Source organism: Macaca fascicularis, chromosome X, assembly GCF_037993035.2.
Source record: "Macaca fascicularis isolate 582-1 chromosome X, T2T-MFA8v1.1".
Classification (NCBI taxonomy): domain Eukaryota; kingdom Metazoa; phylum Chordata; class Mammalia; order Primates; family Cercopithecidae; genus Macaca; species Macaca fascicularis.
Window position 1 is genome coordinate 157,798,475 of NC_088395.1, and position 11,260 is coordinate 157,809,734.

General features: G+C 50.3%; 1 protein-coding gene across 1 annotated transcript; it reads left to right on the forward strand.

Moving 5' to 3' along the window:
• Window positions 1-5,040: 5,040 nt before the first annotated feature.
• Window positions 5,041-10,970, forward strand: CNGA2 (cyclic nucleotide gated channel subunit alpha 2). The gene is made up of 6 exons (XM_005594840.4): window positions 5,041-5,150; window positions 5,344-5,436; window positions 6,124-6,294; window positions 7,338-7,445; window positions 9,078-9,184; window positions 9,565-10,970. Exons 1-6 carry the CDS (start codon window positions 5,041-5,043, stop codon window positions 10,968-10,970), a joined length of 1,995 nt encoding a protein of 664 aa, XP_005594897.3.
• Window positions 10,971-11,260: the final 290 nt, after the last annotated feature.

Below are 11,260 nucleotides of genomic sequence, written 5' to 3' on the forward strand. Positions count from 1 at the left end.
GGAACAGTTATTCCTCATGAGTGAGGCAAGCCCCTTCTAGGTACTCTACCCAATAGCCCATGAACCACTAGGTTTCCAGTTTGACTGGTGGCATGAGGCACTATTCCAGGCCATGTGTGAGAGCTGGAAACTGTAATGTCTAATTTGGGGGGATGGTTCTTTCCTAAGCTGTGGATAACCACCTCATTGGTGTATGCAAATAAGCACTCAGATGGATACTTGGGAAAGACTCTTTGCAGGTCTCCAGAGCTCTCTCTGTGCAGCTCTCTCCTTTGCAGTACTCTGTTCTGCAAACTCTAGCTGCTTTGGTATCCTTTCATTCTCTTCTCTGTCCTTAACCCAGGGAGTCATCCATCAGGTTCCACCTGCATTCTCCTCTGTGCCATGGCCTGGAAACTCTCACAAAGGAGTAATCTGGGGCAGTCACAGGATTCACATTTGACTCCTGTCTCTTAGGGATGGTTGTCCTTTGTTGCCTAATGTTTATAGTCTTGAAAACTGTTGTGTCGTATATTTTTTATATGTTTGGTTATTTCATTCCGGAGGAAAAATATGATCCCTGTTACCCCATGTTGGCTAAGAGGAAAAGGGTGGCATGTTCCTTTAAAATCAAATAATTGATACAGCAGAATCCTATGCTGTACAATGAAAGTAAAAAGAGAGGGAGTAATGGACTGGGAAAAATGCAGGTACCATGCATAGACTACTCATTTAAAACTTATTTATTGAACACCTACTATGTTCCAGGCACTGAGAAAAGATGGTAGCTTTGATTAACGTGGTAATGGTGGAGATAAAAAGTGATTGGATAAGAGGTATGTTTTTAAGGTAGAGCCCATATGATTTGCATATATGTAGAGTCCATGGGGTATGAAAAAAAGAGGAGTCAAGGATGATGCTATGGTTTGTGACCAGAGTAACTGGGAGTATGGCTCCCAGTTATATGGCTTTGCCTTTACTGAGATGCAGATGATTATGGAAGGATAAGCTTTTGAGGGGAAGATAACTCACTTTTGGACATATGGAACCTGAGATGCCTATTCAAAATCCAAGTGGTTATGTGAGGGGGGTAAATTACTGTCCATGGGATAGGTTGAACTGGTTTTAAGAGTTTGCAAGTCACTAACATACAGATGTATTTAAAGCCATGAGACTGGAGAAGGAGGTGATGAAGAGAGAAAAGACAAGAAGTCCATTGAAGGACTGAGTTTGGGACACTCCAACATTTAGAGTTGGGGAAGAGGAGGAGGCCTCTTCAAAGAACATTGAGAAGTGGCCAGTGAGGTAGGAGGAGAACAAGGGGAGTAGAATCCATTATTTCAAGAAAGATGGAGTGGATAAACTGTTAGACGCTGCTCAGAAACAGAATAGAACATGAACAGAGAAGTGACTTGCGATAAATCGTGTTCCTATCTGTCTCTTACTCTGGAAGTACCACTGAGATCGAGACTGCCAGACTCTTCTTTCTAAACTCAGCACCCAGCAAAGGATCCGGCACATAGTAGGTGTCTTGGGTATGTGTATGAGATAGATGAGTGAATGAATGGGCCATGAACTGAAACTTCTAATCTTGGCTATATGACGAACTTGTTCCTTCTCTCTCTGACTTGACTTCCAGAGGAAGGAATTTTCCTCAAAACTCTTTCAATAAACTCCTTGACCAGGCTGGTTTTTCTTTAACGTCTTGGGCTGGCTGCTCAGCTTGTGGATAAGGAGAAAAGAAGCCTACAACTCCACCTTGACCGTGTTTGGACTTTTTATCAAATAATCATGCCTTACTGTAGGCTGTTAAACCACCCTCCTTGAGAATCCCACTGCTCATCTAAGATCTGTTGCCCATCTCTGTTCTCTTTGGTAGGTACATGGTCTGTTGTCTTCCTTGTCAAGCCTTTTCTTGTCCTCACACTTGTTTGGTATCCCCTGTCTCTCTTTGCAACAGCTATTGCAAACGTTCTGGCCTCCTCCAAAGTCTGCACCTACTGCTGCCTGGTGTCTCTGAAGATGAAAGCCCCCGCATCCTTCCCATTTCACTTAGAACACTGGGGTTTTGCAAGAGTGAATCCCTTCAACTGTCTCATGGCCTGTTTCTCAGCAGCCCCTTCCCATTGTCCTGGATCTGTCTCCTGTCACTTCCTCTGGTACCTGAACCTTCCCATTCCACCCATCTTTCATGGGCTCCAGCTTCAACTGGAGTTGCTCACAAGCACACGTATTTTTATTATCTACTGAATTCCTCCTCAAAACCTTTAAGCTTGCTTTATTATCTTCTTGACATAGAATAATAACAGCAACAGCAAGACAGAGAACCTTTGTCAGCCTCACATCCTCCTCCAGTTCCCACTCTATCTTTCCTCTTTTTCTTGGTCAGTCTCTTAGAAAGACTGAGCTATGTGCTCTATCTCTTGTCTGTCCCCTCCTACTCCTCGCTTGAAACTTTGTGAAACAAGCTCTCTTTGACCACCACTCCTTGATGCTACTCTTGATAAGGTCCCCAGCGAGGCCCCTATTGTTCCACCCAGTGCCCGCTCCAGCTCTCATCTTAAGGGCAAGGAGTGTCTGGCACGGAGCACTTATCTTCCTGATATGGGAGGGGGGCATTGGCCTTGCAGACAGCTCCCTTCCTGAAAGTCTGCCTTCCCTGGGAACTCCCTCATGTTTCTCATACTCCCAGCCTCATTCCCCTTCACTCACTCAGCCCCTCAGCTATCTTTCATGGTTGCAGTTCCCCAGAGCTCCACCCTTAGCTTTTCTCTCTGCTGTCATGATATGGGGATGGATACATCCCCCTGAGAGCTTTACCTGCAATGTAAACTCTGGTGCTCATGTACCCCCTCCAGTCCAGACCCCAGCGAACGCTGAGCCATCCGGAGTCCACTGCAGCAGGCCTGGAGAGCCATGTTGAAAGCCTGAGACCAGTCCAGGGCCTTGGGGATGGAGGGCAATGGGTGGACAGAACTTTGACGCTTTTTGTGGGGGCAATCAACTCAGGACAGAGGCTGCTTGGATGTGATAAAGGAAACAAGGAGTTACGGTTGACACCAGGCTTCCAGCTTGAGTGACTGGGAAGAGGGCAGGCCCCTTTCAGAGGTGGGTAACTTTGAGGAGGAGCTGATTTGACGTGATGGTATCTGGAGCCTTAGGGCTTGAGGTTTCCTGGAGAGGGTGTATACATGAGACCCACCAGTCCAACTGCCTTGTTTCCCGCAAGCAGCCTGAGGGGCAGTTTCTGACAAAGAGGAGGGTATGCAGGTAGTCAGGCTCAGGGACGGGTCTGTTTCCTGGTACAGAAGAAGCAGGGGTCATGGGGTGGGGGGAATCTGTCTTTGTGGCAGAACCTTAGAGAGGGTGTGAACATATGCTCTGCCCCCGGCACTGGCCACAGCCCTTTTGATCTGCCAGCTTCAGCTTCAACACCAGCTTTTCCAGGAGGCCAGCCCTGAAACTCTGGTGCGAATGGCTCTGGCTTTGTTTGTGTTGCCTGAAACTTTTTGTCTCCATGGTCTGCTGTCTCCAGGGTCCAAGCAGGGACTCAGCGATGCTGGTTCCTTTCCCTCAAGTGCCCTCATTACTATCTTGGTGCCATAGTCCCACAGAGAGCACCAGGTGAGCATCTCTGAGGCTGTTTGACGTGCCTGCCATTGCCATGGTGATAGCTTCAGAGGCTGGAACAAGCTTGGGCGGGGGTTAAGGGAGCCCCCGGAACAGCTTTTGGACTGTGTGGGTCCAGCAGCATGGGCTGTGGGAAATCTGGGGGTCATGCTGACCATTTCTGGCCACACCTGGTAGGGCATGCCAACCCTGGCAGGGAAGAACTCCTCCAAGTATCTCCTGACTCTGTGGCAAGAGACACTGTGGGACACAATCTCCTGTCCCTCCTCTAGATTGCTACCTCCTGGGCTATTCCTTCTCCATCTGTTTTGTGGGCACCTCATCCTCTGCTCAACTCTTAAATATTGGGGTTCTCCACAACTCTGCTCCAGACTCTCACTTTGTCTCCTCTTTCTTTGTGATCTCACCCACTCTCTCCATTGCTCCCCACATGCACTCCTTCTCTGAGTCCCATCCATTCTCCTTCCTAGATAGTTACACACTCTACCTTCTTGTCTTGGGCTCCATTGGTACTGTTGTCCAGCCTCCTCCCTGCCCCAACCTTCACTCTTGCTCTCCCTCTAATGCAGGCTCCACAGAGCAGCCAGAGGGATTTTTCTGGCAAAGAATGCTGCCCTTGTCCCTCTCCTGCTCTGCGCAGAGGAGAGAGCCCTCACTATCAAACTATCAAAGCTAAAACAAAACAAAATGAACAAAAACTGTTTAAGCCATCTCCCTGTGCCTTCGCTTTGCAGATATCTGGCACACACTTAAGCTGCCGAGCAGTTCCAAGGCAGCCACTGCCCCAGAGCCCTGGCCCAAGGGAGGAGGTATGTCTCCCTGGCCCAGAGCAGCTGCTCTCTACCCCACACCTCCCCAAGCCACCCAGCTTTCTGGTTCTCCTCACTGGAGACCACCTCAGAGCTTATGCTCCTTAGGGAAGAGGGAAGCTATTCTGGGTCAGGGATATGCACTTCCTCCCTTGGGCCAGGGCTTTGGGGCAGTGACTGCCTTGGAGCTGCTTGGCAGCTTACATATGTGCCAGACATCTGCAAAGTGAACGCACAGGAAGATGGCTTAAACAGTTTTTGTTTGTTATGTTTTGTTTTAGCTTTGATAGTTTGTATGTAAAAAAAAAAAAATACTGGGGTAAAATAGAAAAGCAAACACTTTTTGTAGTTTAGCACTGTTTCCATTTGCAATTACATATTAGGGTTGGGGGAGTACCCTCATTTTCTTGGCCCCTGGTGCCTGGCACTTAGGGAATGCTGTATCCTACTGCCCTGACTGTCATAGCAGTGCCTGAGGGTGCTGAGGTTGGCGAGGTGGGCCTGGGTTCTAATCCATTCTGTTTGCTTGCCACTCTCCCACTCTCTGTGGGTGTCAGGGTCCTCTGTGACCTTCTTCTTGGCCCTCTTCCTGGCAGATAAGCGCTCTGGTTGTACATGGAGGATGACTGAAAAAGCCAATGGCGTGAAGAGCTCTCCAGTCAATAATCACAACCATCATGCACCCCCTGCCATCAAGGCCAATGGCAAAGATGACCACAGGACAAGCAGCAGGTGAGTCTGCATGGTATCAGGGAGGGTACAGAGGCTGCTACTTCTTCCCAGCTCTGCCTCATTGTCACAGAGCAAGCAATCTTTGTCTCCAGGACAGCCTCTAAAAAGAACATGGGATTTCTAAGCATGACCCAGGAGGGGAGACAAGTCATGCCCTGATAACCCTGGGTCAACCCTGCTCTTTTTTCCGCAGGCCACACTCTGCAGCTGACGATGACACCTCTTCAGAACTGCAGAGGCTGGCAGATGTGGATGCCCCACAGCGGGGAAGGGGTGGCTTCCGCAGGTGGGTCCCACCACTACCCTGCTGCTTCCCCTTCCTACTCATGGGGCCTGTCAGGGTGGCGACCACTGCCCTCCTCTTCCCGGTCCCACTAGTCCTGTCCACCAAGACCTCCAGGGAGCACTGTCGGTGGTAGCCAAACGTAATTATTTCCTCATGAAGCCTGGGCAAACCCCAAGGCAGGCAAGCTCAGAGGGGCCAGAAGAGGCCTCCCTTCACATTTGGCTGTCTCAACATCAGAGAGTGATACCCTTCCCAGTAGAGAGGCCTAGGTAGAGGACCCAAGGCCTCTCTATCCCAGAGTCAGAGGCTCCATAGGGAAAGCAGGAAGCACGGGGCAAGCTTTACTCCTGACAGTTCCGGCCTTAACACAACCTCCATCTTGTCCTGAAGACCTCCTCTTTGCTCTTCTCACCATCAACTGAGATGGCACTTCCTATAGGAAGTCTTCCCAGGACAGCTGTCTTCCCCTGGACTGCATTCAGGGTCACGCCTGAGCCCCAGCCCCCGGCCCTAAGTGCTGGCCTCTACCCCAGCTTTTAGCACACGAGAAATCATGGTACGGCCTGTTTGTAGGTTTCACTGTCCTTCTTTCATCTTCCTCAGCAGACAGTGAGCTCGTGGGGACAGGTGCTCTGTGAACAGCATGAGTCTTGGTTCTGGTTCATGCTCCTTTTCTCTCACCTCTAGGATAGTTCGCCTGGTGGGGATCATCAGAGAGTGGGCCAACAAGAATTTCCGAGAGGAGGAACCTAGGCCTGACTCATTCCTCGAGCGTTTTCGTGGGCCTGAACTCCAGACTGTGACCACACAGCAGGGGGATGGCAAAGGCGACAAGGATGGCAAGGACAAAGGCACCAAGTACAGTTGTTCAGCCTGTGGGGCTCAAATGGGCTCCAAGCATGCAATGGAAGAGCTCACTGGGGTTTCTATGCTACTGCCAGGGGCTATGACAAACCCTGCTGTAGTAAGGAGAGCGGTGGGCAAGGGTGACTTGCAATGTTTTCAACTCCAGAATATTTCCATTGTTCCCCCAACAGCCAGTGGCCTACTTGCCATGAGAACCTCTGGTGTCTTTTATTGCCTTAGTTGCCTCTTGCCAGATGTCCTCTTGCTGCACGTGAATGTACAGCCCAGTTCCAGTGGCCAGGAAATACTGAGATGGTGCATTCAGGGATTGCCCTGGAGGGGATGACAATCTCAGCTCCACTGTGGGCGAGGAAATGGGTCTTTGAAGAGATCATGTAGAGGGCTGGAGGAGAAGGGCTGGATGATGGAACAGGATAGCGTGGGGAGGGCGGAGAAGGCAGAGCTGGGGGATCTGTCCTTTGAGGAATGAGAAGACAACTGCAGATGTCTGGCCAAGCTGACATTCCCCACCTCTGACCAGTAGAGGGAAAGCAGGACACAACATCCCTTGCCAAAGCAGGACACAACATCTGGGAAAGTGATTTGGAGGCTGGAGGCCAATGACTGAAAAGGGAGGGTGAGGTGAGCAGGAAGCTTGTGGTGCTCACTCACCTGGAGCACCTGTCTTTAGGGAGGGATGTGGGAATAGGCGTAAGCCCCAATTACCATCCTGTGGAAATCCCTTCCCAGGCCCTGAGTCCCACTGCTACTGAAAGCTCTGCCCTCTGGGCAAGGGGCCTGTAAGGTGCATGGGAATCAATGGACCTATCTAGGTTCAGAATGGGAAGATGGGTGCCCCTGCCCATCTGAGTTCCACTCAGATGCCCAGTACCAGGTTGTAGGTCTCTGAAAAATGGGGCCCTCAGCCAACCTATCTTTCACCCCACATATCCCCTTTGGCAGTGCTTTCTCAGGCACCTCTGGTTTCTGGGAGCTGGGGTGCTATCACACTGGGGGACCTGATCCCCAAGCTTTGCCTTTGTCTGTCTTCTCAGGAAGAAATTTGAATTATTTGTCTTGGACCCAGCTGGGGATTGGTACTACTGCTGGCTGTTTGTCATTGCCATGCCTGTCCTTTACAACTGGTGCCTGCTGGTGGCCAGGTGAGCAGGGTGGGGCCCAGGAGGGGTGGCCAAAGCAACCCAGTCTTCAGACCCTGGGATTGATAGCGCAGCAGTCCCTGGATACCAATGGCACCTCCAACTTCTCTGTTAGCCCCAACCCTCTCTCCATTTAATATGCCATGAAGATTTCTTGTCTGTCCTGTGTCTGGGACAACTACAGTGGCGCCACACACCTAGCGTGCATCTTCCACTTTTGCAACAAACATGCTTGACAGAAAACTAGGATTTGGTGATGCCATTCCCTCCTCACAAACCCTTAAGTGGCTCCCCATTGTCCACGGGATGAAGTTCAAGTCCTAAGCATGGCCTTCAAACTCCTCTGAACCTGACCTTTTTCTCTTGCTACACCTTCTGGACACACCCTAGCCCCAGCATTCACCACTCTTGGATCAGAACACGCTGTTTCCTCTACAGAAAATTCCCTTTCCCTTCCGTTTTCCACCTATGGAGATTCTTCTCCTTGCAGGCTCAGTTCAAAAGCCGCTATCTACCTGTAGCTTTCCTTGGCAGCATTCCCCAACCTACTCCGTCCCAATCCCAGTCATTCATTCAGCAAGGATTTGACTGAGCACCTCATGTGTGCTCAGTGCTGGGGATAACGTGGTGAGCACAACCACCATGGTCTCTGCTCTCCTGGAACTCCCAGGCTAGTGGCAGATAATGACTGTAAACCTGAAATGAAACAAATGACCAGGATGATGCCAGGGACTGGTGGCAGAGGGCTGCTAGAGAAAGGGCAGTTGGGATCATGCTCTCTGAGGAGGTGATGCCTTAGCTGGTGGGAGGGAGACAGCTAATTAGATACCTGAGGATGGTGGAGGGAGCATTCTGGCCAGAAGAAACAGCAAGTATGAAAACCCTGTCTCGGGATGGCCTAGTGTGGCTGGAGGCTGTGAATGAGCCATCACTGGCATGGGCCAGCTCTGCAGACTCAGTGGGAAGGGCAGGGGGCTGGAGTTTCAGTTTAAATGTGACCAAGTAGGCAGAATTAATGGCTCTCCCCTTTGACTAGTACACTCACTGGACAATCATCCTGGGCTCTGTCCTTGACTCTGCTCTCTCCCCAACCCTCTCCCAACTCAGTTGCCAAATCCTGCCACTTCCTTTTAAAACGTTCCTGCAACTTCCAACCTTTCTCCATTCCCACTACTACCCTCTCTCACATGTATTGGCTAGTGCTGTTTGTTGGGTGCTGAATAAGATGTATGTTGAAGAGATGAGCATGGAGACGGTTCAGTTGTGTTCTGTAGTTTGTTCTTCCAATGACTTGTTCATTCATTCAACTCACAGCCTTTGAGCACTCAAATCCTGTTGCCCTAGGTCAGGCATGGGGCATGCCGTAATGACTAAGAGGGGTGCCTGCCTTCCTGGACCTCACAGTTCAGAGGGTGAGACAGAAAATTAATGGTCAGTGGTGCTGTCTATGTAGTGATGTTATGTCATGAGGAGGGGTGGGGCAGAAGTTACTTGTAGATAAGTGTCTCTTGGCGTCAGGCTGACTGTGACTAAATGATGCCCCTGGTAGCCATCTCAAGCCCTGCACACAGTGAACACTCATTTTGGGACCTTTGGCTGGCTTTGAGGGTGAAGCTTAGCCCTGTCCTCCTGCAGAGCCTGCTTCAGTGACCTACAGAAAGACTACTACCTGGTGTGGCTGGTGCTGGACTATGTCTCAGATGTGGTCTATATCGCAGACATCTTCATCCGATTGCGCACAGGTCAGTGAGCAACTGGGATGCAGGTAAATCCGAAGGCCTGAGTCCAAATCTTTAGGAAACCCACTGGACATGGTGTAGGACTAAATTACTTGGGTGGGACTCTGGTAGGTGAGTGCCCCTCTTTGAACCTCATGGTCCCACATGCATAGAGAGGTTTCAATCTGGGGGTGTTCTCTTAGAGTCCTTCTGGCCAGCCCTGGTATGTGAGCTATATCCCTCCTTGGGAAGGAAGTTTCAGTGACCGGTATTTTCCTTGCCTAGAGATATTAGCCTATAGGGAAGGAGATATATATATATATATATATATATATATATATATATATACACATACACACACATCCTGAGGGCAGAGGTGACATGCTGGCTTGCATCTCTACTAGGTTTCCTGGAGCAGGGGCTGCTGGTCAAAGATACCAAGAAACTACGAGACAACTACATCCACACCCTGCAGTTCAAGCTAGATGTGGCTTCCATCATCCCCACTGACCTGATCTATTTTGCTGTGGGCATCCACAGCCCTGAGGTGCGCTTCAACCGCCTGCTGCACTTTGCCCGCATGTTTGAGTTCTTTGACCGGACAGAGACACGCACCAGCTACCCTAACATCTTCCGCATCAGCAACCTTGTCCTCTACATCTTGGTCATCATCCACTGGAATGCCTGCATCTATTATGCCATCTCCAAATCCATAGGCTTTGGGGTTGACACCTGGGTTTACCCAAATATCACTGACCCTGAGTATGGCTACCTGGCTAGGGAATACATCTATTGCCTTTACTGGTCCACACTGACCCTCACTACCATTGGGGAGACACCACCCCCTGTAAAGGATGAGGAGTACCTATTTGTCATCTTTGACTTCCTGATTGGCGTCCTCATCTTTGCCACCATTGTGGGAAATGTGGGCTCCATGATCTCCAACATGAATGCCACCCGGGCAGAGTTCCAGGCTAAGATCGATGCCGTGAAACACTACATGCAGTTCCGAAAGGTCAGCAAGGAGATGGAAGCCAAGGTCATTAGGTGGTTTGACTACTTGTGGACCAATAAGAAGACAGTGGATGAGCGAGAAGTTCTCAAGAATCTGCCAGCCAAGCTCAGGGCTGAGATAGCCATCAATGTCCACTTGTCCACACTTAAGAAAGTGCGCATCTTCCATGATTGTGAGGCTGGCCTGCTGGTAGAGCTGGTATTGAAACTCCGTCCTCAAGTCTTCAGTCCTGGGGATTACATTTGTCGCAAAGGGGACATCGGCAAGGAGATGTACATCATTAAGGAGGGCAGGCTGGCAGTGGTGGCTGATGATGGGGTGACTCAGTATGCCCTGCTCTCGGCTGGAAGCTGCTTTGGTGAGATCAGTATCCTTAACATTAAGGGAAGTAAAATGGGCAATCGACGCACGGCTAATATCCGCAGCCTGGGCTACTCAGACCTCTTCTGCTTGTCCAAGGATGATCTTATGGAAGCAGTGACTGAATACCCTGATGCCAAGAAAGTCCTAGAAGAGAGGGGTCGGGAGATCCTCATGAAGGAGGGGCTGCTGGATGAGAATGAAGTGGCAACCAGCATGGAGGTGGACGTGCAGGAGAAGCTAGGGCAGCTGGAGACCAACATGGAAACCTTATACACTCGCTTTGGCCGCCTGCTGGCTGAGTACACAGGGGCCCAGCAGAAGCTCAAGCAGCGCATCACGATTCTGGAAACCAAGATGAAACAGAACAATGAAGATGACTACCTGTCTGATGGGATGAGCAGCCCTGAGCTGGCTGCTGCTGACAAGCCATAAGACCTGGGGCCCAACTGCTTCTCCAGCCTTGGCCTTGATCCCAGGAGCTAGAGGAGCTATTTAGATCTCCAGATTTACATGCATTACCCTCATGTTCCCTGAATTCTCCCAAAAGCCTCTCTGACCCCTGGTTTTTGGCCTAAACATCCAAGATTCCACCTCCAAGTTTAGCCCATTTTGTGGAGAGTACAGACTGTGTTGGCTGGGCTTCTGAGAGTTTCAGCCTGTCTAAGTCTGAGGAAGGGAGAAGGGAGCAGCTGTCTCCGAGGGGTCTGTCCTGGGACTGGGAG

What these genes read in the sequence shown, in the direction of transcription:
- CNGA2 (XM_005594840.4), top strand. Translation starts at nt 5,041, where the DNA reads ATGACTGAAAAAGCCAATGGCGTGAAGAGCTCTCCAGTCAATAATCAC. An exon ending in GACCACAGGACAAGCAGCAG is followed by an intron (nt 5,151 to 5,343) that starts GTGAGTCTGCAT and finishes TTTTTTCCGCAG; the next exon opens with GCCACACTCTGCAGCTGACG. An exon ending in CTTCATCCGATTGCGCACAG is followed by an intron (nt 9,185 to 9,564) that starts GTCAGTGAGCAA and finishes CATCTCTACTAG; the next exon opens with GTTTCCTGGAGCAGGGGCTG.